The sequence below is a fragment of the Eptesicus fuscus genome, chromosome 1 (genome assembly GCF_027574615.1).
Source record: "Eptesicus fuscus isolate TK198812 chromosome 1, DD_ASM_mEF_20220401, whole genome shotgun sequence".
Lineage (NCBI taxonomy): Eukaryota > Metazoa > Chordata > Mammalia > Chiroptera > Vespertilionidae > Eptesicus > Eptesicus fuscus.
In genome coordinates, this window is record NC_072473.1 from 60,210,579 (window position 1) to 60,237,906 (window position 27,328).

The window sequence follows — 27,328 nt, forward strand, 5'->3', positions numbered from 1 at the left end:
GTCATTTGCCTTTGTTTTAGTTTTAATTCAGTATCAATGTAGCTGTCAATGTCCTTGAATTTTTGAGTAACTATACTTGTTGAAAGGATGATAGCCTTAAATTTAGTTTTTCTCAGCACATTTTCTTTGGCTGTTATAAGCAAACATAATTTAATGAATTCACCGTTAGTGAATGTTTTTTTTTGTTTTTTTTTTTTTTTTTCTGAATGGCTAACCAATAATATTTTTAGAGAATTATTTTGGTCACAGCTTTCTTTTCTTGTTTTTGTAAAGAAATTCTGCTGTGATGAGATGTTCCATTTTAATTTTCTAATTCTTCTAACTGTTGCTTTATTGTGAGTTGGAATATTGTGATGAGTGCTTGGTCTGTTCACTTCAATATGTTTTATATTCATTTTGTCACAGATATAGTGTCACTGTATAATAAACGCAACTTGACATTTAATTTGATAACAAAATAAATTTTGCTTAACTGGGACTTAAAAGTGTGATGTTCCAAATCTGACCATCTCTTATTTTCTTGATTTCAGATCATGGGTATTCATTAGTAATAAAATAAAATAAATGGTGATGGCAAAACTATACATGTGGGGCACTTGACACTTTAGGGGAGGAAAATAATTTCCCTTCTACTCTTCTAGGTCTCTTGGCTGAGACCCCTGTGATAAAAGACAGATTAAGAGGAAAAAACAACAACACAGAAATTTAATAACAAGTATATTTCCTGTATTTGTGGGAAACCCAGAAAAACTGAATAGCTCTCTGAATAGTCCAAGCCATCATCTTAAATATCATCTCTAACTAATGACAAAATAAAATTTTGGGAATGGGGGGATCCAGTTATGGAAGGCTATACTGAAAAGCACCTTAAATAAGAGTAGGGTTGTTATGTAGATATAAGTCTGCTTCCTTCTCCATTGATAAGACTTTCTAGAGACTTAACCATCCTTATCTTATGAAACAGAGATGGAAACACCTTTACAAAAGGAAATGTTCTTATTAAACTGGAAATATGCTTTACAAAAGGGTAACTTCCGGTGGATTTCAGAGATTTTTATATGTCTGCTAATTCTTCAAAATAATCAGCCTCAAATAATTCTTATATGAAAAGACAAGTTTTACAGTGGTACATTTTGGTCCTTTTCAGACCTTACATAGGTGTAAATTGTAGTATACCAAACAACAGTATGATGTCCCAAGACAGTGGTCAGCAAACTCATTAGTCAACAGAGCCAAATATCAACAGTACAAATATTGAAATTTCTTTTGAGAGCCAAATTTTTTAAACTTAAACTTCTTCTAACTCCACTTTTTCAAAATAGACTCGCCCAGGCCATGGTATTTTGTGGAAGAGCCACACTCAAGGGGCCAAAGAGCTGCATGTGGCCTGCAGGCCGCAGTTTGCCAACCACGGCCCTAAGAGACATAAGATCTCTGTCACTACCACTCAACCATGCTTATTATAACAAGAAAGCTTCCAACAATCACTGAGTTGGTTTTTTTTGGCTTCCTTGAAAAATATCTTCCTTTCATATATCCTATCTAATAAAAGAACAATATGCAAATAACCATCACTTCACTATACCCAGAAGCCATGCCCAACAACCAATCAGGAGCAAGAATGCAAATTAACACAGCCAAGATGGCTACGGCCACTGAGAGAGCAGGAGGGAGGCTTGAGTTTCCCTGGCGATGGAGGAAGCCAAGCTTTCCACACATCCTGGCTGGCCCAGGCCTCCGCTTAAGGCTACAAAGTTTCAATTATAGAAGATAAACAAATTCCAACAGAAATGGTGGCAGCCACGGAGCTGCAGATAGCAGGAGGCTTGGGTTGCCCCCGGCGATGGAGGAAGCCAAGCTTTCCACACACCCTGGCTGGCCCAGGCCTCCACTTAAGGCTACAAAGTTTCAATTATAGAAGATAAATAAATCCCAACAGAAATGGCTGCCTCCACATAGCAAGCAGAAGGCTTGGCTCCACTCCAGGCTACAAAGTTTCAATTGTAGAAGATATATAAATCCCAGATACCAGGGCCTCCACTTGGGTCACCAGGGGGCGTGGCCGGCCTGCAAACCACCACAGGCCCCTTGCCCAGGCTGCCCCATGCCCCAAGGGAACCCCCACCCTGATCCGGGACTTCCTTCAGGGCAAACCAGCTGGCCCCCACCTGTGCACCAGGCCTCTATCCTATCTAATAAAAGAGTAATAGGCAGCTGAAACCAGTTTGGCTCAGTGGATAGAGCGTCGGCCTGTGGACTAAAGGGTCCCAGGTTCGATTCCGGTCAAGGGCATGTACCTTGGTTGCGGGCACATCCCCAGTAGGGGGTGTGCAAGAGGCAGCTGATTGATGTTTCTCTCTCATCGATGTTTCTAACTCTCTATCCCTCTCTTTTCCTCTCTGTAAAAAATCAATAAAATATATTTTAAAAAAAAGAGTAATATGCAGATTGACCAGCACTCTAACACACAAGATGGGTGCCCCTATGTGGTCAAAGATCCTGCCCATGTGGACACAAGATAGCCTCCACAAGATGGCCAGCAGGGGAGGCCAGTTGGGAGGGACCAGGCCTGCAAGGGAGGGCAGTTGTGGGCGACCAGGCCAACAGGTGAGGGCAGTTGGGAGGGACCAGGCCTGGAAGGGAGAGCAGTTGGGGGTGATCAAGCCTGCAGGGGAGGGAAGTTATGGGTTACCAGGCCAGCAGAGGAGGGAAATTGGGGGCAAACAGGTTGGCAGGGGAGCAGTTAGACATCAATTAGGCTGGCAGGGGAGTGGTTAGGGGGTGATCAGGCTGGCAGGCAGAAGTGGTTAGGGGCAATCAGGATGGCAGGCAAGTGAGCAGTTGGGAGCCAGCAGTCCTAGATTGTGAGAGGGCAGTTGGACATCCCTCGAGTGTTCCCAGATTGGAGAGGATGCAGGCTGGGCTGAGGGACACTCCCCCCAGCCCCCGTGCATGAATTTCTTACACCAGGCCTCTAGACAATTTATAATATATTAGTGGCCTCATGAACGGATTCATGCACATTGAGAGGAAATTAATTAGAAGAAATATTTTAATATTGCTATTTGCCCTTCTCTATAAAAGAAGTGTCTACCAAGTTTACGATCAACAATGACATATCGAAACACATGTGTGTGCTTGGCACCAGTGATAGCTTTATATGTATAGCACATGCCTGAGTCAACATAGTCCTTTATAGATATAGAATAAACTTGCTTAATTAGACCTGCTTTCTGAGGTAGCTAAACCTTTTCCAACCCAGTAAAGCACCCCAACTTCTCTTTAAGGTAATTGTCAGCAACACGCCAATTACCTTAATATCAACATGAAGCAGATTATTATTGTAGATCACACAGGGAGAACAAATGGTAAAATATTTAACTGCAGCAGTGTTTGACTATATTCTGCAAAGTGAGAAAACCTGATGTCATTTTCAAGGTCCACCATTTCTGACTTCTTTTCAGCCGGGTCAAGTTTCTAAACTTTCTAAGTCTCCATTTTCTGGATAATGAAAAGAAAATAGGATTCCACTGAGTCTTCTATCTACCTACTCCAGAATTTCTGTGAGGATCAAATGAGATGAGGCACGGGAAAATGCTTCACAGACATTTGGTTAAAGTGTGAAATATTTGCACCTGGCTATAAAGCAAGTTGTGTTCCTGGGCTGAAGGAACTCCAAGCAGGCTAGTCATTAGGGAGAAGAAGCAGGGTGTTGCTACGTGACATCATTACCCGGTGCCCACAGCGACCGTTTCTGGGCTGGGCTGGGCTGTGGGCTACATTTTGTGCCATGGGGTCTTGGCAGCATTGGCTGTGATTTGTAGGGCTGTTTCTCCACGGTGGTGGCAGGGCCTGTGTCCCACTTAGGGGAAGCCGAGTATTGCTTTTTCAGTGCCAGGTTTGTGGTGCCGTTTCTTTGTAAATGGCCAGTGCATGTCATGGCAGCTCCTGCGTTGAACATATGCCCCCTGGTGGTCAGTGTGTGTCATAGCGACCGGTCAGATGGACAATTAGCATATTAGCCTCTTATATATATAGATACCAAATGCTTTATGCTTTATATGAAAATCACATATGTAGAAAATATTATAGTATACATTCAATATTTTAAAGACAGAAAATATATTCTATGTCCTGAGATAAATTAAATGGATACAAATATAATTTTTTCAAGACCTTGATAATTATTCTAAGTTGGTAGGTTTTGATCTGTGGATCAGCTCATAAATTTATTAGCATTTGTAACATTTATTAAATATCTTTGCATTATAGCAAATTTGTGATGTGGTGGCACACAAAGAATAGATTTAAATTTCAGACAATAGTGAATTCCCAAATACAAGCTATTAAAGCAATTGACTTGTAAAAGCATTGGATTGAAAGCTCCTCCAGCTTATATTTCAACCACTTAAATTGTTTAAATTTTTCTTTATAATTCCATTCATATGTCTAATTGAACTCTAAAATATAACACTGGAATGTAAACTCAATGAGAAAACTATTATTTTTTATTTTCAGTACCTAGAGCTGTGCCTATCACATTGTAAATTCTTAATAAATATGTTACCTAGAAAAATATATTTGCCTAGGGATTATTTAACTATATTTGATGAATGTGTGCAATGCACTATGTTTTTTTTATTCTTAACCAACCACTTAAAAACATTTCTATTTTTTTTTCCCTTTCAAAGCCAATGAAGGAGGTTGTAAGATCTCACACCCCCATGAAAGAGACAACAGTGGAGGTCTGGGTGCATCCTCAACCACAGGTATGAAGGGCAAGACTTGATAGTTGCTCTTTATCTTATTTAATTGATTTTTATGAATGTATAAGAAACATTATTTTTTTAAAATTTTATTTACTGATTTTATAATTTTTGGATTGACTTTTTAAGAGAGAGAGAGAGAGAGATCAATTTGTTATTCCACTTAGCTATGCATTCATTGGTTGATTCTTGTATGTGGCCTGACCAGGGATCAAACCCACAATCTTGGCATATCAGATGATGCTCTAACCAACTGAGCTACCTGGCCAGGTCCTTGAATTATAAGAAATATTCTTAACCTGTGTTTCTCAATGTGTTTTCTATGATGTTTTACTAGGTGGTTTTGTGCTTGACTCTAAAGTGACAATATGACAGTAAATACATATTTTTTCTAGTATGGTTTGATGATAATAATGGAGTTAATTTGTGTAAGTATTACTCAAAAAATATATTCTAAATGATTATCTATTCCATTCATGTTTTTTACTTCTGAGGTTGTATATTGAAAAAAATTGAGAACTTGTGATTTATAATATTATTTAAATTTAAGGTTTAGCCTTTTTAAAGAGGAAAAAACAGGCCCAAACTGTTGTCAGTGGAAGTGGAGTTCATGGGGAGCCATGAGGAAAAGAATTTCTGCAGGCCCCCACAGTAGGATGGGGCTTTGTGGAAAGCTTTATTGATGATGTAAAATTAAGGGGTTCCCCTCCAATGTCCCATCTCCATCCATCTCACCATGGAAGAAGTGAAATCTTGTCTTCAGCAGAGCCAGAATTAAGGCCACTGCCCAGAATTTCTGTTCCATATTGAAGTCCAGTCCAGTCTAGCATCGGCTACCTTAGCTTATATTCACAGTGCAGTCCTTTGTGTGTGGGGTTTGCATGGCCATGGGCCATGCACAGAGCAAGAGAGCAATAAGTGTAAAACAAGAGATAGAAAACTCTTTGTTTAGGCATTTTAACTTTCCAAGATTTCACTTGTTTCTGATGGGGTCCACTGCATAGCCAAATCATTATTCCCCAGACTGACTGACAGGCAAGCATCTTCCCTGCATCACCCCCACTTCACTTCATATTTGCCTATCTTTCCCTTCTCCTCCCAATAATCCAGTACCAAATAAGGGAAGGGAGTGGTGTTAATCCCCTTTGAGGAACAATAGTGTGTGAAGCTGTAACTTCCTGGTGAAGCTTCCCAGGTGACCATGCTTATAATGTCTGGCCTCCCCTTTGCTCTCTTCCGATTACTATTATTAATAAACTAGCTAATTATGATGATAAAAATGCCACCATTCATGCCGAAATCCCATGATGCTAAACCTAGATTTAATACCTGATCTAATTACAGTCCAAGAAACAATATTAATCAACCAGTCTGGAATTTTCTGGTCAAGCACCAGTAAACTAATCTGTCATGATGTACCCTCTCCATCCCCCATAGAAACAAGAGACAATCTGCATGATAAAAAACATTTTCCCTTCCCCCAGAGATAAAATGCCCCAGACCAGTGGTCAGCAAACTCATTAGTCAACAGAGCCAAATATCAACAGTACAATGATTGAAATTTCTTTTGAGAGCCAATTTTTAAATTTATTATTTTTTTATTTCTTTATTGATTAAGGTATCACATATTTGTCCTCATCACCCCATTCCCATCCCAAACCCCTCCCCATGTATGCCCCCACCCCCCTGTTGTCTGTGACCACTGGTTAGGCTCATATGCATGCACACATGTCCTTTGGTTGATCTCTCCCCCTTATCCCCACCCTCCCCTACCTTCCCTCTGAGGTCCGATAGTCTGATCTATGCTTCCTTGTCTCCGGGTCTGTTCTTGTTCATCAGTCTATGTTGTTCATCATTTACCCTAGTTGAGTGAGATCATGTGCTACTAGAAATACACTTATAAGAACCAAAAATGAGACAAACAATAATGGTTATGCTGAGAAGCAAATGAATCAGTCTGTAGTGAGTTTCTTTCTGGGCCAACAGTTCTTTTGCATCCCAATTTCAATGTCAAACAGTTCCTTATGTGTACATGTCAGCAATGATATTTCAGTTCTGGATGGTGGACAAATGGTGATAATGTAGGTCCGACCCTCTCTGGTTTGGTCCTGGGCAACCTGCAGTGACGCACAGCTGCTGACTGCTAGTATGGCAAGGCGCCGTCAGCGACTTCCATCTTTGGACTGTTTCTTTTCTGTCTTCATGGCTGGAGTAGTCCTGTCAATTCCTCTCTGTTGCAGGAATCCACATAGTCTCAGAGTTGTTTTCTGAAAATATACAAACATATTCTCGACCAAAAGTTAATAAAGGAATCTTTTCTATAAATTTGACTTGTGGTCCTTTTTTCATTTTTTACCCAAACGATTTTCCTTTGGCTTGTTTTGACGCCATGTATGTTTTACATGGGTGTCTTGCTGTTAGCATTACAAATGAAAGTTAATTTTCTAAAGTAAAAATTTTCTAGATGTAATTTATTTACAGGATATTTTTCCTTACATGATATTCTTCTACTATCCCCCCTTTTTTTAATTTAAATATTAGGAGGCTTTTGGAAATTTTATAATGTATTCTTGATAGCTTTTAAATTTTAATTTTTTTGCACTAAAATATGACTGCTTTGGGTTCATTACATGTTATGCAATTTTACCATGCGATGAACTACCAATAAAAAATGTAGTTAACACTTTAGGAAGACCTTTTTGTCCAGTACAATTAATTTTTCTAGAATATTCGCTTATTTCAATTAGCCAATTTAAATTAGCCTGAAAACTTGACTACTATTTTATTGTCAAATTTATTACTCTAACAACAATCTTATTTTACCCTGTAAATATTAGTGAAAAGGACTATTTGCCTTCTTGAGTAGGCCCTGAGCATTCCTGGTGCTAGGCTGGGTTTAGATATCAAAAACCCACTTCCCCACACCGTGGGTACAAGACAACTCAAACAAGTCTTGTTGCAGTGAGAGGGCAGCTGCTATTGGCTAAGTCTATGTCTGTTACCTGGGTCCCGATTTGAGCTGGGCATGAGAAGCTAAGCAGCCATGGGGGCAGGAGACCTCCCTCAGAAGAGGTGAGGGTTCAGGCCCCTGCAAAGTTGGGGGGGGGGTGAGGGTCTGTGTCCCATCTCTGTTGACCCCCAAGTTCTCTCCTGATGGCCCCTCTATGACTGTGCCTGTCTTAGGTTGTTCCTTCCCTGAGGAATCTTACCCATCTCTGGCTAACTTGCCATCCTCCGGGGCCAAGCAGGGTGATGTGAGGTTCAGTTCTGTCTCCTTGGTGGCCTATGCTCCCGTGGCCTCCATGCCAAGCACCTGCATTGGGATCCCCTCTCCTGCTGGCGGGGCCCCAGCACTGATCACATATCTTGGGGAACCCGGGTTTCTTCTCTAGGGAGGTCCCAGCTTGCCCCACTGGGCGAGAGACAGATCCATGGTACCAGCCATCACGAGGCTTAAACCTCGGCATGAATAGAAAGCTCAGGCAACAGCTGTGGATAATTGGATTGTGAGAAGAGGGTCCCACTTGGCCAAAAGTGCAAGAAGGGCCAATATAGAATGCTCAGGTGCCTTCCCAGGGAGCTCTCTACACAATGGAAGGGATTAAATCCTTTCATGTCCTTTTTAAATTGCTGCCAGACATTCAAAGAATTAGTTTCTAAGTTTGTTTGGGATAATTATATATTATGCTGTTGTAATTCTAAAATATCAAGAAATGTGTTACCTTTGTCTCCAAGCACCAAAAAAAAAAAAATGATTTTTTATTGATTCCCAAGGGTGTGAGGTACTATTATAGGTAATGGGGGTAACATTAAACTTGAACTTCTTCTAATGCCACTTCTTCAAAATAGACTCGCCCAGACCATGGTATTTTGTGGAAGAGCCACACTCAAGGGGCCATAGAGCCGCATGTGGCTTGTGAACCACAGTTTGCAACCACAGCCCCAGACAAAAAATGATTATTTTCTTTTGTTAATAGTGCCTTTGCTTCACCCTTTTTCCTATTAAAACCTTCCATTTTGTACAACCCCTTGGAGAGCCCATTGTTATTGACTAGAAAGTAATTGTAAACCTGGCACTAGCAGAGCCCAATGATAAAAACCTAGAATTGCAGTAGAGGAAGATTGGCTATTTATTATGAACTAGAGGCTCGGTGCACGAAATTTGTGCACAGGGAGGGGGTGTCCCTCAGCCGAGCCTGCACACTCTCCAATCTGGAACCCCTCGAGGGATGTCCAACTGCCCATTTAGGCCTGATACCGGTGGGATTGCCCCTGATTGCCTTTAACCGCTTCTGCCTGCCACCTGGTCACCCCCTAACCACACCCCTGCCAGCCTGATTGATGTCTAACTGCTCCCCTGCCAGCCTGTTTGGCCCTAAATGCCCTCTCCTGCAGGCCTGGTCACCCCTAACTGCCCTCCCTTGCAGGCCTGGGTCCCCCCAAACTTCCCTTCCCTGCAGGCCCAGTCACCCCCAACTTCCCTCCTCTGCTGGCCTGGCCATCCCTAACTGCCCTCCCCTGCAGGCTTGATTGCCCCCAACTTCCCTCCCTTGCAGGCCTGGTCCCTCCCAACTGCCCACTCCTGTTGGCCATCTTGTGTCCACATGGAGGCAGGATCTTTGACCACTTGGGGGCACCCATCTTGTGTGTTGGAGTGATGGTCAATCTTCATATTACTCTTTTATTAGATAGGATAGAGGCCTGGTGCATGGGTGTGGGCCAGCTGGTTTGCCCTGAAGGGTATCCCGGATCAGGGTGGGGGTACCCTTGGGGCATGGGGTGGCCTGGGCAAGGGGCCTGTGGTGGATTGAAGGCTGGCCAAGCCCCCCAGTGACCCAAGCAGAGGCCCTGATATCTGGGATTTATTTATCTTCTACAATTGAAACTTTGTAGCCTGGAGTGAAGGCAAGCCTTCTGCTTGCTCCGTGGCAGCAGCCATTTCTGTTGGGATTTATTTATCTTCTATAATTGAAACTTTGTAGCCTGGAGTGGAGGCCTAGGCCAGCCAGGGCTGCAGAAGCTTGGCTTCCTCCATTGCCGGGGGCAAACCTAGCTTCCTGCTCTATCCAGCTCTGTGGCAGCCGCCATTTTTGTTGGGATTTATTTATCTTCTATCATTGAAACTTTGTAGCATTGAGTGGAAGCCTGGGATAGCAAGGGCAGGCAGAAAGCTTGGCTTCCTCTATTTCTGGGGATACCCAAGTCTCCCTCCTGCTCTCCATGGCCACAGACATCTTGGTTGGGTTTACTTGCATATCTGCTCCTGATTGGCTGGTGGGAATGGCTGGTGCCATGGCTTGTGGGTGTAGTGGAGGTATGGTCAATTTGCATATCACTCTTTTATTATACAGGACTAGAGCCCCGGTGCACAAAATTCGCCCACAACTGCCCCTTCCCTGCAGCCCCGGTCACCCCCAACTTTGTAGCCTGGAGCGGAGGCAAGTTTTCTGCTCGCTCAATCTGTGGGATCGGGCCTAAACGGTCAGTCGGACACCCCTCTCACAATCCAGGACTGCTGGCTCTGAACTGCTCGCCTGCCTGCCATCATGATTGCCCCTAAACGCATCTGCCTGCCCGCCTAATCACCCCCTAACCACTCCCCTGCCAGCCTAATTGATGCCTAACTGCTCCCCTGCCAGCCTGTTTGCCCCTAACTGCCCTCCCTTGCAGGCCTGGTCACCCCTATCTGCCCTCCTCTGCAGGCCTGGTTCCCCCAAACTTCTCTCCCATGCAGGTCTGGGTGCCCCCCAACTGCCTTTCCCTGCAGGCCCGTTTACCCCCAAATTCCCTCCTCTGCCGGCCTGGTCATTCCCAACTGCCCTCCCCTGCTGGCCATCTTATGGTGACCATCTTGTGTCCACATGGGGGCAGGATCTTTGACCACATGGGGCACCCATCATGTGTGTTGGAGTGATGGTCAATTTGCATATTAGTCTTTTATTAGATAGGATAGAGGCCTGGTGCATGGGTGTGGGCCAGCTGGTTTGCCCTGAAGGGTGTCCCGGATCTGGTTGGGGGTTCCTTTGGGGCGTGGGGCGGCCTGGACGAGTGGCCTGTGGTGGTTTGCAAGCCAGCCACACCCCCCAGTGACCCAAGTGGAGGCCCTGGTATCTAGGATTTATTTATCTTCTACAATTGAAACTTTGTAGCCTAGAGTGGAGTCAAGCCTTTTGCTCACTCTCTGGTGGCAACCATTTCTGTTGGGATTTATTTATCTTCTATAATTGAAACTTTGTATCCTTAAGCGGAGGCCTGGGCCAGCCAGGGTGTGTGGAAAGCCTCTCTCCTGCTCTATCCGTGGCCGCAGCCATCTTGGGTTAATTTTCATACTCGCTCCTGATTGGCTGGTGGGCGTGGATCATGGGTGTAGTGGAGTGATGGTTAATTTGCATATTACTCTTTTATTAGATAGGATGCCACCACCCAGGAGAAAGGGAAGCTCATGTTCAAAAGCTTGGTTTTCAGACTAGGGGTTTTTGAGAGCAAAATCATGAGTCATCATGAGTAAGAAGTTTGGAGATGTGAATCAGTGAGGTAAGGGCAGTAAATTATTTCTAGTAGAGTTCATCTTGGCTTACCTCAGTCTGATTTCATCGGGACTTTACCAGGGCTATTCTCCTTTAGAGCTCAGGAGCTGTAACCCAACTTCGGCTATGATGTTATCTTTAGCTTCACAGAAACCCATACCTTGTGACCCTTAGTCAAGGCATGGATATTTTTTCTGGCTTCCTCAAGAGTTACTAGTAATTACTAGTAAGAGAAAGGGTCAGAGCTAATAGGGCATACTGTAAAGAAATTTAATAGAGTGCTGGGGCTGCATAGTAAATAAAAATTACGTATTAAATCACGACCCACAGTTTCACCTTCTAATTGCTATATGGGATGCTACCTGATTCATGAATTTCTTTTTTTTTTTTTATTTTATTTATTTATTTTTTTCTTTTTAAATTTCTTTATTGATTAAGGTGTCACATACTTGTCCTCATCCCCCCATTCCCATCCCCCCCCTCCCCACGCATGCCCCAACTCCCTGTTGAACTTAACCGTTGGATAGGATCATATGCATGCATACAAGTCCTTTGGTTGAACTCTCCCCCTCTCCTCACCCTCCCCTATCCTCCCTCTGAGGCCCGATAGTCCGATCGATGCCTCCTTGCTTCTGGTTCTGTTCTTGTTCCTCAGTCTATGTTGTTCATCATTTCCCCTAGATGAGCGAGATCATATGTCACTAGATATATACTTATGAGAACTGAATGTGAGACGAGCAATAATAGTTATGTTGACAGGCAGATGGATCAGTCTGTAGTGAGTTTCTTTCTAGACCAACAGTTCTTTTGAGACCCAATTTCAATGTCCACCAGTTCCTTATGTGTACATGCCAGCACTGACCCCTCAGCTCTGGATGGTGGACAAATGATGGTAACGGAGGTCCGACTCCCTCTGGTTTGGTCTCGGCCGAACCCAGGGGCACGGCTTCACCCGGACTAAGGGGCACGTGGCCTCACCCGGATCTAGGGACACAAGGTCTCACCCGGACCCAGGGACGCTTGGCCTCTCCCAGCCCCAGGGGCACGTGGCCTCACCCGGGCCTAGGCGCACAAGGCCTCACCCGGATCCAGGGACACATGGTCTCACCCGGACCTAGGGACACTTGGCCTCTCCCAGACCCAGGGGCACGTGGCCTCACCTGGACCTAGGTGCACAAGGACTCACCCGGATCCAGGGACACATGGTCTCACCCGGACCCAGGCGCGCTTGGCCTCCCCCAGACCCAGGGGCATGTGGCCTCACCCGGGCCTAGGTGCACGAGGCCTCCCCCGGATCCAGGGACACATGGTCTCACCCGGACCCAGGGACGCCTGGCCTCCCCCAGACCCAGGGGCACGTGGCCTCACCCGGGCCTAGGCGCACGAGGCCTCACCCGGATTCAGGGACACATGGTCTCACCCGGACCCAGGCGCGCTTGGCCTCCCCCAGACCCAGGGGCATGTGGCCTCACCCGGGCCTAGGTGCACGAGGCCTCCCCCGGATCCAGGGACACATGGTCTCACCCGGACCCAGGGACGCTTGTCCTCTCCCAGACCCAGGGGCACGTGGCCTCACCCGGGCCTAGGTGCACGAGGCCTCACCCGGATCCAGGGACACACGGTCTCGCCCGGACCCAGGGGTGCGTGGCCTCTCTCAGACCCAGGGGCACGTGGCCTCACCCGGACCTAGGTGCACGAGGCCTCACCCAGATCCAGGGACACATGGTCTCGCCCGAACCCAGGCGCACTTGGCCTCCTCCAGACCCAGGGGCACGTGATCTCACCCGGGCCTAGGTGCATGAGGCCTCACCCAGATCCAGGGACACATGGTCTCACCGGGACCCAGGGACGCTTGGCCTCTCCCAGACCCAGGGGCATGTGGCCTCACCCGGGCCTAGGTGCACGAGGCCTCACCCGGATCCAGGGACACATGGTCTCGCCTGGACCCAGGGATGCTTGGCCTCTCCCAGCCCCAGGGGCACGTGGCCTCACCCGGGCCTAGGTGCACGCGGCCTCACCCGGATCCAGGGACACATGGTCTCGCCAGGACCCAGGGGCGCATGGCCTCTCCCAGACCCAGGGGCACGTGGCCTCACCCGGGCCTAGGCGCACGAGGCCTCACCCGGATCCAGGGACACACGGTCTCACCCGGACCCAGGGACGCTTGGCCTCTCCCAGACCCAGGGGCACGTGGCCTCACCCAGGCCTGGGTGTACGAGGCCTCACCCGGATCCAGGGACACATGGTCTCACCCGGACCCAGGGACGCTTGGCCTCTCCCAGACCCAGGGGCACGTGGCCTCACCCGGGCCTAGGTGCATGAGGCCTCACCCAGATCCAGGGACACATGGTCTCACCTGGACCCAGGGACACCTGGCCTCTCCCAGACCCAGGGGCACGTGGCCTCACCCGGGCCTAGGCGCACGAGGCCTCACCTGGATCCAGGGACACACGGTCTCACCCGGACCCAGGGACGCCTGGCCTCCCCCAGACCCAGGGGCACGTGGCCTCACCCGGGCCTAGGCGCACGAGGCCTCACCCGGATCCAGGGACACACGGTCTCACCCGGACCCAGGGACGCCTGGCCTCCCCCAGACCCAGGGGCACGCGGCCCCACCCGGGCCTAGGTGCACGAGGCCCCACCCGGATCCAGGGACACATGGTCTCGCCCGGACCTAGGGGTGCGTGGCCTCTCTCAGACCCAGGGGCACGTGGCCTCACCTGGACCTAGGTGCACGAAGCCACCCGGACACAGGGGCGCGTTACCTCTCTCAGACCCCTGGTCACGTGGTCTCACCCGGATCCAGGGGCGCACGGCCTCACCCGGACTCGGGACCCAACCTTACCCGGATCCAGGGGCCCACGGCCTCACCCGGACCCAGGGTTCAGCTTCACCTGGACCCAGAGAGACGTTACCTCTCTCAGACCCCTGGTCACGTGGTCTCACCCAGATCCAGGGGCGCACGGCCTCACCCGGACTCGGGACCCAGCCTTACCCGGATCCAGGGGCCCACGGCCTCACCCGGACCCAGGGTTCAGATTCGCCCGGACCCAGGGGCACATGGCCTCACCCGAACCCGGAATCCAGCTTCACCTGGACCCAGGGGCGCGTGGCCTCACCCAAACCCAGGGGCGTGAGGCCTCACCTAGACCCAGAGGCGTGTGACCACATCTGAGCCCAGAGGCTCACAGGCTCGCCTGGACTCGGGTCTCAGCGGGGTTTCGTCTTCTTGATCCCAATTCCTGTTGGTCAATTCCCTCTCAGCAATTCCTTCGGTCATTTTCTCAGAGCTCCAGGGCGGCTGCCGCAGAACTCGTTGGGCGGCGGGCTCGGCAAGGGTCCGGTGTGCCTGGTGCACGGCGGTGGGCTGGTCCGGTGTCGCTGCGTCGGCCCTTGGGTCTGCAACGGTGGCCGGTCGCTGAGCGTGCGCACCTGGCCACTTCGGGGCATTGAGATTCTTGAAGGACTCGGAGGTCAGCAAGCGTGGAGTCTCCCACCCCATGTCTCCCAGGGGCTCGTCTGTCCGTGCTCGGCAGCGAGTGGAGCCATCCCCTCAGCCGGAGACCGCCGGGGGAACTGCGCCGAGCACGTTCCAGGCCGCCATTGTGTCGCCTGAGCCATAGTTCTTAAAGTGTGGACTTTGGATCACCGGCATCAGCATCATCCCGCGTACCCCTCTCTTTTGTTCTAGTTGTAGAGCATCTGCTCAGCCAGCCCCCCGGTCTTTCTGGCTGGTGTCTGCTCTGCTCTCCCATCGTAGTCTCAATATTGTTGTGGTAGGCAACGATCAGGCTGCCGCCCTATGTCTCCCCATGAATTTCTTAATAAAGCAAATTAGATCTTCAAATTTACTCCATTGAATTTTGTTTTTTAACAGCATAATATGAAGCAATTTGTTTTATTCCAATTATGTGACTTCTAGTAAAGTCTCATTAAAACATTAATTCAGGGGGAAACCAGTTTGAAATTAAAATAAGGTATTTTGAAGAATGCACTTTTACTTATTTCAGTCAGGACAGCTCAAAATGTTACTAACAAATACAATCAAATCTGTTTTCTTAGTAAAGGCCTTAAGCAGATTTTAAAAAGATACTGAAGAGACCAATGTATAAACATTCATGTGCTATTGTTATAACATAACTGATTAAATTAATGTTGTTAATAAAGTATAGGTCCTAAATATGACCCCTTGGGTTTCAAACTAACATTTATAAATTTTATTCTTCCCTATTATTTTAAAACGTATTTTATTTGTACCAAAGGGTAGAATTTGAGAATTATAGATAGATACATATCAACAGTATTAGAAAAACAACCCAAAAGGAATGAAAAGAAAATCACATGTGTATTATTTATCATTTCATGTGTGCTTCTGAAATTCATAAAAGTCATGTGCTCAACAATGATAACATTCTATAATGCTTTACAGCATTTATTTAGGCTTTATGGGAAGAATTACAAAATTAATATATGCACAGTGAGAAGAAATGATTAATTTTAAAAAGGTATATTCAAATCCATGAATTATACAAATTGTTACAAGTTTTAAATTCCTCAAGTCTTAATTAGTGAAGTTTGGCTAAATTTCCAAATGATTTTCAAGTCTTTTAATTCTGATTCAGTCTCAAGAAAAATGGAGAGGATGTAGTATACAAAGTGATACAATCTACATCTAAATCCTTGATTGAGAGGTCATGATAGTCTTCGGAATGCGGTTTTGAGAAAAAATACACAATTTTAAAATATTTACTTTAAAGTCCAAAAATCTGAACAGCCAGTGTGACAGTAGGTATGACTGGAATACTTAAAAGTCATTTTGAATTAGACATTGTTATGTAATAGCGTTGCATCTGTATAAAAGACGATCTATCAACAATATATTTCATCTAGCTAGTTACTTCTGAATGTATTTTTACTAAATGGAGTATAATATAATTGAGACCAAAATGTGTTGGTTAGGTCTGAAGTCGTTGTCTCACAAAATCAATGAATGAATTTGCATACAAAACATTTAGCAGAAGCAAAGTTCATTGAGAGAAGCCAGACCTATAAAAGGTGCAGCTGGGGTTCTAAAAGCAGGCCAGTGTCCAGAGCTTCTGTTCCATGTTGCAACTTGGTGTAGTTAAACATCCAAGCTAATTAAAGTCCATCAGTTCATGTGTGGACTCCCACATGGCCATTAGCCACATGGGTACAGGGGAGTATATCTCTTGCCATAGGAGAACCAGGAACCCATACTCAAATGTGCCAGAGAGAGAAGAGAATGTGCTTCTTTGTCTAGGGATAGATACATGCATTGCTGGCTTTGGATAGGTTCTTTAAAAAAAAATATTCTGCCTTAGTAATATCCTTGGGATTAGTTATATGCCTCACTGTCTTACTGGCTTGTAGTTGATTATCTGCAAGCTGCCTGCCTTAGTAATATATATTAGAGGCCCGGTGCATGAATTTGTGTGTAAGTGGGGTCCAGCCACCCTGGTCAGGGGGAGGGGACATGGGCGGTTGGCTGGCCTGCCTGCTGGTCAAACTCCTGGTTGAGGAGACAATTTGCATATTAGCCATTTATTATATAGGATATACACTGAGTGGCCAGATTATTATGCATTCAGAGATAATAATAATCTGGCCACTTGTGTGTGTGTGTGTGTGTGTGTGTGTGTGTGTGTGTGTGTGTGTATGTGTGTGTGTGTGTATGTATGTGTGTGTATGTGTATATATATACATATATATATGTGTGTATATATATACACACATATATATACATATATATATGTTACTTTTGTTTCTTTTATATTTTGTATTTAAATTATTTGCTTAAAGTATTACATATGTCTCCTTTTTCCCCCATTGACCTCTCCCTGGTCTTTTCCACCCCCTAGCACATGAATTCACCCACCTACTATCTGTGTCCATTGGTTATGCTTATATGAATGCATATAAGTCCTGTGGTTGATCTCTTACTACCCGCACCCTACCCTGCCTCCCCTCTGAAGTTTGACGGTCTGTTTGATACATCTCTGTCTCTGAATCAATTTTTGTTCATCAGTTCATGTTGTTCATTATAGTTCAGAAATGAGAGATCATGTGATATTTATCTTTATCCGACTAGCTTATTTCACTTAGCATAATGCTCTTCACATCCATCCATGCTGTTGCAAATGGTAAGAGTTCCTTATTTTTTACAACAGTGTGATATTGCATTGTGTAGATGTACCAGAGTTTTTTAATCCATTCATCTGCTGATGGGCACTTAGGTTGTTTCCAAATCTTAGCTATTGTAAATTGTGCTGTGCTGCTATGAACATAGGGGTGCATATATCCTTTCTGATTGATGTTTCTGACTTCTTGGGACATATTCCTAGAAGTGAGATTACAGGGTCAAATGGGAATTCCATTTTTAACTTTTTGAGGAAACTCTATACTGTTTTCCACAGTGGCTGGACCAGGCTGCATTCCCACCAGAAGTGCACGAGGGTTCCTTTTTCTCCACAACCTCACCAGCACTTGTTATTTGTTGATTTGTTGATGATAGCCATTCTGACAGGTGTGAGATAGTACCTCAATGTCGTTTTGATTTGCATTTCTCAGATGATTAGTGACTTTGAGCATGTTTTCATATGTCTGTTGGCCTTATGTATGTCCTCTTTTTAAAAGTGTCTATTTAGGTCCTTTGCCCATTTTTTTTATTAGATGGTTTATCTTCCTTTTGTTAAGTTATATGAGTTCCCTATAAATTTTGGAAATTAAACCCTTATCAGATATAACATTGGCAAATATGTTCTCCCATTAAGTATGCTCTCTTGTTGTTTTGTTGATGATATATTTTGCTGTGCAGAAGCTTTTTATTTTGATGTAGTCCCATTTGTTTATTTGCTCCCTAGTTTCCATTGTCCTAGGAGCTGTATCAGTAAAGATGCTGCTATGATATATGTCTGATATTTTGCTGCCTGTGGATTCTTTAAGACATTTATGGTTTCCAGTCTTACATTTTACGTTTAAGTATTTTATTAATTTTGAGTTCATTTTTGTGTATGGTGTAAGTTGGTGGTCTATTTTCACTTTTTTGCATGTATCTGTCAAATTTTCCCAACACCATTTATTGAAGAGACTGTCTTAACTCCATTGTATGATCTTGCCTCCTTTGTCAGATATTAATTGAGCATAATGTCTTGGTTGATTTCTGGGATCTCTGTTTTGTTCCATTGGTCTATATATCTATTCTTGTGTCAGTACCAGGCAGATTTGAGAAAAGTGGCTTTGTAATATAGCTTGATATCTGGTATTTTGATTCCTCCATCTTTGTTCTTCTTTCTCACGATTGCTGTGGCTATTCAGGGTCTTTTTTATTCTGTATGAATTTTTGGAGTTTGTACTAGTTCGGTGAATATGCCCTTGGTATTTTAATGGGAATTGCATTGAATCTATAGATTGCTTTGGGTATTATGGACATTTTAATGATGTTGATTCTACCAATCCATGCACATGGTATGCTCTTCCATTTGTTTGTATCTTCCTCTGTCTCTTTTTTCAACGTCCTGTAGTTTTCCAAGTACAGGTCTTTTACCTCCCTCGTTAAGTTTATTCCTAGGTATCTTGCTTTTTTGCAAGATGGTAAATGGTATTGTTTTTTTAGTTTCTCTTTCTGTGAGTTCATTGTTGGCATATAAAAAAGTTATAGATTTCTGGGTATTAATTTTATATCTTGCTACATTGCTGAATTTATTTATTAAATCTAGTAGTTTTTTTATGGAGTCTTTAGGGTTTTATATGCATAATATCATGCCATCTGCTAATAATGACAGTTTTAATCCTTCCACATCCATGCATTTTTAAAAATATATTTTATTGATTTTTTACAGAGAGGAAGGGAGAGGGGTAGAGAGCTAGAAACATCGATGAGAAAGAAACATCGACCATCTGCCTCCTGCACACCCCCTACTGGGGATGTGCCTGCAACCAAGGTACATGCCCTTGACTAGAATCGAACCTGGGACCTTTCAGTCACTCTATCCCCTAGCCAAACCGGTTTCGGTTGCATCCATACATTTTTAAGCTCACATCTCTTGTTAGCACCCTTCTTTCCTCACACAGCTGGATTGCCTTAGCAACTCCCACTAGCTTTGTTCCCCATTTCTACTCCCCCACCATGGTCCTATCCCTGACTACCTGGCTTCCTTCTGTCTCTTCATTTCCACCTCTGATTTAGGGACCTCCAACTGCTGTTGAGAATAGTGGTGATAACCACTCTGGCTACTTTGTGCTGAAGAGAGATGTAGTAGGGGCTGTCAGGGCTCCATAGGAGGCAAATAATCTAAGGGAACATGGAACATGAGAGATGTCCTTCAGGGTTCCGTTTCCATGACAATTTGTAGTTTGATGGATTCTAGGTGAAAGTATGAATTGAGTTAGACAACTGAGTATACAAGAGCCAAACAATAATGTTAGGAACAGGCAGGCCAGCAGTCCTAAAAGGAGTAAAAACAATGAGGTTAACAAGGGACGTATAACACGAACACGAATTTGGGCCTAAATTTTAGGAGATAGAGAATGTCGTGTTTGTTCCCTTATCTACACAGCATGTTTAAGGATATTTTGTGTTCTAGTTTCTACTTCAAAAGGGTTGTTGACATATATACAGTAGGAAGTATTGGCAATAGTACATATGCCTCCCTGCCCAGTGAGGAGGTAGTCTACAGTTCTTCTATGATCTAGAATCATGTGAGCCAGCGAATCTAGTGACGTCTGTGTACTTTGGTCTGTGGGTGGTCAAATTGACATAAATCCTGAGTTAAGACTTGACCAAACAGATGAGGGCTATCTATAAAGTCCTGGGGTAATATACTCCAGGTAAACTGGGTGGACTGATCTGAGGAATTTTCAAATGCTAAAAGGAACTGTGAGTCAGGTTGTAATGGTATACCAAAGAAGTCATCCTTGAGGTCTAATATAGTAAACCATTCAGTATCTTCTGGAGTTTGGGCCAATAAAATATAAGGATTAGAAACCATAGGATGTATAGGGATAGCTGCCTCATTTATTAATCTAAGATCTTGAACAAGTCTCCATTCTCCATTGAGCTTCTGAATGACCAGAATAGGAGTGTTACATGGGCTGTTACAAGGTTTTACCAGGCATTGGACCTTCAAATTGGTTATTACAGCTTGTAATCCCTTCCTTGCCTCTGGCTTGAGGGGCTATTGTTTCTGATGTGGGAAGAAAGCCGAATCCCTGAGATGTATCTTAGCAGGGGTGACCTTAACTTCTCTAACTTTACCTTGTATGGCTCATACTTCCGAGTCTATTTCAGTTTCCACTAATGATAGGCAGAGTATTTGTTCTGGTGTCATGCATATAGTGGTACCAAAAAGAGCCAATATGTCTCAACCCAATAGGGGTGTCGGGTTTTCTGTCATAATCAGGAAGTTATGTAGGAAAAGCAAATTGTCGCAATTGCATCTGAAAAGCTGAGAAAAATGCCTAGTCACTGGCTTGCCAGATACACCGTTAAGGGCCACACTATGGGTTGAGAGTAGGCCAGGGTTGGAGAGAACAGAGAAGGTGGCTCTAGTGTCTAGGAGGAAATTAATTTCCTTGCCCTAAACAGTCAGGGTTACTCAGGGCTCCTGGGTGGAGATGACAGTCCATGTCAGAGCTGGGTGGGAAGGCCCTAGGTCCCATCAGTTCTGCTGATGGACCATCTGAGATTCTGGATCAGTCTGTGGGGGCCTGCGTCCCTTTGGACAGTTCAACTTCCAGTGGTTCCCTTTGCAGATGGGACAGGGCTTAGGAGGTGTCTTCCTGTTTCCCTGCGGGCAGTCTCTCTGGATGTGCCTTTGCTGGCCACAGTTGTAGTAAGTAATTGTGGGAGACCCATATCCCCTGGAACCCTGACTTATGACACTAGTGCCCTGGAGTGCAGCAACCTTCCTCTCCTCAGCCTCCTCTTGGTCCCAATTGTAAAAGACCATAGTAGCTACTTTCAGGAAGTTGTCTAAGGTACTCTCAGGGCCAATTGACAATGTTTGTAATTTATCCTAATCTCTGGAGCCCACTGAGTAACAAATTTTTCTTTCAAAATGAGTTGGCACTCAGAAGAATCTGGGGACATAGAGGTGAGTTTTGTCATTGTCACCCTGAGTCTGTCCTTGAAGGTCAAGGGATTCTTATCCTTCCCTTGGCCTATAGTTGACAATTTAGAATAGTTCAAGGGTTTGGAGTGGCACTTCCTTAACCCTTATATTACACAGGTTGGGGAATGTTTTCTATTCCAATCTACCAGCTCATCGTCAAGCCATTTAGGGTCTTCCTGGGGTACAGCTTATTGGCAGGTGAGGTAGTGATCAATCTGATCATGGGGGACCCCACTGGCATTTGCTAAGAAGTATTGGTCCCCAAATTGCTGAGATGCATCATCTAGGACTGACGGCTTTTCTGATCCCAAGAGAGTCTGATTCAGGAGAAGCATTACATCTTCCCATGATAAATCAAAGGTTTATGTCAATCCCTGAAAAACATCTATGTACTTGTCAGAGTCATCTTAGAACGTTCCTAAATGAATCTTAATTTGTCTTAAAGTCCTGTAGGGAAAATGTCACCTGGACCCAAATGGGTCCAAACTCTCCCCTGGCCACTTCCTGGAGAAGGCAAAGGGTAGCTGTGGGCCTGAGTGGCCAACTCCCCTTGGGTTTAGCTGGGAATGGTCCTTCTAGGGATTTTAGATAAGGAGGAAAAGATGGCTCAGGAGTACTGCATAGGCTGCTAGAATCTGTCACCTATTTAGGGGTTTCTGACTCTCTTGGTACCACTTTGGGTCAATACTTCCTGGAGTGAGGGGTCAATTTTGCATGGCTGACACAATTTCTGATTGTCTCTTCAGGCAAATAAGGCCTGAACATATGGGACCTCAGACCACTTCTCTTCCCTCTTACAGAAAAGATCTAATTGCAAGATGGTATTATAGTTAATACTGCCCCATGACTCTCCATCTGCAAGCTTACATTGAGGCCAAGCTTGAGTACAAAAGAAGATCAGCCACTTTTTCTTCAGGGTTTGTGGATCAAATGAGTCTCAGTTCCTCAATACAACCTAGGGGGGTGCTGACCTTTGTGGCAGATGAGGAGTTACCCATCTTAAAAGATGAAAAGAATAAAAAGGTGACCAATGCCATGTTGTTTGGGCCATCACAAGGAGTCTCCTGTGTAGGGCAGAAAAGACTGTTTGCTAATGTGTGTCCACTAACAGAACTGACCTACAGGACTATACTCAACTAGCAGCCCTGTGCACGAAATCCATGCACATTAAAAGGGAATTAATTAGAGGAAATATTTTAATATTGTATTTGCCCTTTCTCTATAATGGAAGTGTCAGAGATGAAAGAAAATTAGTAAAATGTATATGAAAACCTTCCTCCTCTCAGAGCCTGGGGTGCACTGTGGGACCCAGAGTCAAGTTCCCGCCCACCCACACACACCTCAAAATCATGCAAGACCCAGACCCGGCTGGCACTACCCAAATTGGGAGAGACCCAGACCCGGCCGGCCCCACCCCTGTCAAGCCTTGCTGGGTGGGGGGTGCAGCCTCAGGTCCCCAGGCACATGCCAGAGTGCGGGGCATGCCTTGAGGTCCTCCATCAAGCCCTGCTGGGTGGGGGGCACAGCCTGAGGTACCCCTTCAAACCCAGCCAGACAGGGGGCACGGTCTGAGGTCCCCTGTCAAGCCCCGCTGGGTGGGGGGTGCGGCCTGAGATCCCCCAGCCTGGTGCAGGGGCAGAGGGCGCAGTTTCAGGTCCCCCAGCCCAGGGCGAAGGGTGCAGCCTGAGGTCCTCTGGCCGGGCACCAGGGTGGGGGTTGTACCTTGAGGTTTGCCATCAAGCCCAACTGGGATGGGGGGCGTGGCCTGAGGTCCCCTGGGCCTGGCACCCGGGCAGAGGGCATGGCCTCAGGTTCCCCAGACTGGTGAAAAGGGCGTGGCCTGAGGTACCCTGGCCCGGCTCAGCAACATGCAGCGTCAGGTCCCTGCTGATCACTCGTTATGGGAACCCCACGTCCACTGTGGGTGTAGCCATCTTGTGTTACGGGAACCCCACCTCTGCTGTGGGTGCAGCCATCTTGTGATGGTGTAAGGGTTAATTTGCATATTACCTCTTTATTATATAGGACTGGTAGCCTTGGGCCTGAATCCATGCATGAGTAGCTTGCTGCCATTTGCCTCAGGGGCGTGTGGCCCACCGCCAGTGGTAGGTCTCTACTGCTCATAGCTCACTGCCCTGCCCTCCTGTAGCTCTCCCAGCTCCTAGCTTGCTGCCCCGCCCTCCTGTAGCTCTCCACCACTTGTAGATTGGTCGTGATGTTACAGCCTAATGGATAATTAGCATATTCCTCTCTTATTATATAGGATTATCAGTGTGATCTTACCTGATTCAAGTATACATCTGGCTTAAGAAGTATAGAACGGCCCCCAGCCAATCTGAAGAGTAGGCTGGGTGGGAGTCTGAGGTGTCATAAACTCTCCTGTCCATAGGTCCTAAAATTCCTCTGCTGACTTATTTTGGTACAGATTAATTCTCAAGGTCCCCTTTTACTTTGTTGTGGCCTTCCCAGAAATCATGAGAAGCACCTGGCAACTTTACCTTGCTAAACCTTGAGACTGCTGGCTTCTCTGCTTAGGGAGCAAAACTGCCCTTTTTTCCTTTTCCCTTTACCCCTCCCTTTCTGTGTATTCTTTTGTTATGGAGATTTTTTTTACTATTTTCTCACATGTCCTTGTCTGGGGAAAATAATGACTTGTCAGTTACAAGTTGGCTGTAAATTTTCCACATCATTTTACCTTGTTTTTACTTCCCTGTCTTAGTTTCCCTTCACAAACCTTTCTACAACTTTCAGGAATACTAGGTTTAGAGCCCATTTTCTTTTACCCTCAAAATGTATCTCCATGCCTCATGCCTTCTATTATCAAACCACACAATTTCCAACTAATAGCCCTTAGAAGCCTCAATTTCCAATAACTATCAAAGGCAAATAACCAGCATTCCTTAGATTGACCCTTATGAACATATTTTAAACACACTCAGTTTCTGGGCACACTTTTTAAAACATATTTTTATTGTTGATAGTATTACAGATATTTCCCATTCCCCCTTTTACTCCCCTCCTTCCAGCCCCTACCATCACCCCAGACACACTTTTAATAAAGCACAAGACTTTACATTAACAGTTTGAAATTCACTTTACAGACTTTTGGCAATAAAGACAAAAGCAGGCGATCTAGCAATCAATGATTTAACAGTTGAAATTAGTTAACTAATTTTTTCAGATGGCTAAGTTTATGCACCACCCCCCCAAACTTGTATTTTCAAAGATGACCTATATGAAAGGGCAGAGCAGGACAGCACAAAATGTACTGTACCCTCCACCCTGTGTAACTATGTATATAACTCCTTTTTCTTAGAAAACCGCGAGAATGTAACAATTGCATGAACCTGCCAATAGGAATGTAGAGAGGTGGACTCAGTCCACTTTAGGCAAGCTGCCCAGTGTGCCTTTGTGTAACTGGACCCCTCACCCTACCCCTGACCAATCATAAACACTCTCCCTGCCCACTGCTTGAGACCCCATTTAAAGCCTTTGTTGTGGCGAGAGAGGGTCTCTTTTTCCCCGGTGAGCGCTGGAGATGAGAGCTCGTGCTAGCACGAATAAAGGTTCTCTTGCAGTTACAGTGGGTCTTGGCTCCTTCCTGGGGGGTTTTTGGGGATTCTGAACACTGGGCATTACATTTGGGGGCCCGCCCGGGATCCCCAAGCCCTCCGAGGGACCCCCAAACCCGGAGAACCTGACTGGCCACGGTAGGTGTCTGTTTTGTCTTTTGTCTCTTGTGTGAGCTCAAATCTGAATTTCTGGCAGTGCCCGAAGCGGTCTAGGCGGACGCGCTGGAGGATCACGGGCAAGAGGCATCGGGAGACGTCTCGATCCTCTTTCAGGAGGGACGTGTATTCCCCTCAGGAGGGACGTGTATCCCCCTCCAGTTTCTGGGACGAGGTGGGTCGCTCCCGCCGGTCGGCGTGAGGCCGTCGTCCACGCTTCTGGTTCTGCTCCAATGGACTCGCGTTGGAAGGCTTTTCTTAAGGATCCTCTGTTTGTGTGTGTTGATTTGTTTTTGTTTTGTTTTGTGGACTCTCTTGACGGACATTATGGGACAGACTCAGTCCACTCCAAGTGAGTGGAAAGGGGAGCTTAATCTCCCCCCCCCCCCCCCGAAGGCCATAGAGCTTCCTCAGGCAAATTAATCAGGTGTCTGTTTAAACTCTGGTAAATATCTAGTAGGAGTCAAAAACTCGGACTGTTTGGTATATAAATATAAATGTGAAAATATTTGTTATCTCTTTCTGCTGTTTAATTTATTTAAAGATAGGGCGGACCTGCTGTGGCGGAATACAAAGGTCATTAGCAGCTGCTGAGACACCTTTTTCTCAGAGTCCTTTGTTCTCCGTCAGAGAGGGAATCAGCCCACTTAGATGATAAAAATTCTTCTGTTTGTATAAATGAAGGTTTCAGTTTGCTCTGATTTGTGAATTTACTGTATTAAATTGAATTTTAAAGTTCTAAGGTTGATTTAAAAGTATCCATTTATAACATTTCAAAGAACAAAAGAACTTTTATTTACAGCTTCCTTATCTCTTTTGGTGCTCGGAGACTCCCAGCTAACAACTTCACAGGGCGGAAAGATTTACAGGCCCTGTCCCTGCCTGTGACATCATAGTCCAACGTGGAACTAAGGCTGAAGTTACTATTAACTCTTTATAGACCCCGTTAACCGTTTGTTTAACTTACTGTTTTCAGTTATTAGGATCCTCAGAGAGGACATAACCTGGACTTTCCCTTCCTCTCTCATCCTGATTCTAATAGCATCTGTAACTGGATTAAAAATATTTTCTTTCAGGAGGCCATCCAGGCTTTCAGCTCACAAGAAATCTTCTCCTGCGAGAGGAGAGAGGGACCCCCCAGAAGGGGCTGGAGGCTCTCCCTCTCAACAGGTGTTTGTTTTGTGTTTTGTCATGTTGGTATCAGGACTGTTTGTTTTGTCTTTTTGTCTTATATTTTCTGTCATAATTGGGCCCTATTGAGTTTTGATTTGTCAAGGTTTTGTCAGTTTGTTATCAGTTTGTTAAAATCCTCTTAGAGGACATTGAGTGGTTCTTCCCTTCTAGTTTAACCTTTGACTGTGTGATTGAATTACGGAGCTTTTATCAAGGTTTTGCCTCTCCTGAAACAACGCTCCATGTGTAACCTGTCCCTCCCCGAGCCGGACTGCAGGATGATTTTTCCTTCAACACACTGGTCCCGCCCACTGGCCTATGGCAGAAGCCAGAAAAAGCGACGATAGGAAAGGGAGGCCCCCATCAGGGGACTTAGAGGCAGTGTTCCTGTTATCTGCTTAGATCCCAAGAATATAAGAATACTTATTTACTGAAATGATATAAGGACAGATGTTTGTTTGATATTTTGTTGTCTGCCTGGTTATAATTATGTGTGGGATCCCTTGTCACGTCCCGCGTGTTTCAGAGATCCCGTTCGGGTCCGGTTTCTGGAGAAGGCCGCAATCAAAATGAAGAGAAGCTAGAAAAGAATCAATTTGGGAAAATGTGGGGCCAGGCGGGAGCCCACCTCTAGTGGGAGGACTTCCAACTCTGGCCTTTGCTCTATCCCTTTTATTAAGAGTTCTGAGATACACCCATTGCCCTTAGGCAGGTAATTCCAGTAACAGACAGATGATCTTATCAATAAGGATTTACATGATTATTTGGTGGGGAAGTTGCCTCAGTTACCATCGTCTCAATTAGATAGGGAGTGGTTTGCTCTGACCTTTAGCTTCAAGGTTGACCAGCCTTGCCGGGTTCCCTTTTCACATAACTACCAAGTGACAATGTTTGGTTTCCGGCATCTCCCCCCAATTCCTTCCTTAAAAAAAAAATCTTGCATTTACAGACCAGAAATAAACATAATAAGAACAAAATATGTTTGAGTCCCAATTTCAATGTCC

The 27,328-nt window shown here is 45.4% G+C and overlaps 1 protein-coding gene across 6 annotated transcripts in view; it reads left to right on the forward strand.

Moving 5' to 3' along the window:
• The window catches only part of PCDH11X (protocadherin 11 X-linked), a 1,077,187-nt gene that overhangs the window by 418,130 nt on the left and 631,729 nt on the right, over positions 1-27,328 (forward strand). For 4 of the 6 annotated variants that reach the window (XM_054719537.1, XM_054719583.1, XM_054719637.1 and 1 more), the window contains exon 3: positions 4,692-4,769. The exons of the other annotated variants lie outside the window; for them this stretch is intronic. In XM_054719537.1, the coding sequence (XP_054575512.1) occupies positions 4,692-4,769 (78 nt within the window). The remainder of the gene's footprint in view (positions 1-4,691; positions 4,770-27,328) is intronic. 6 annotated transcript variants of the gene reach the window in all.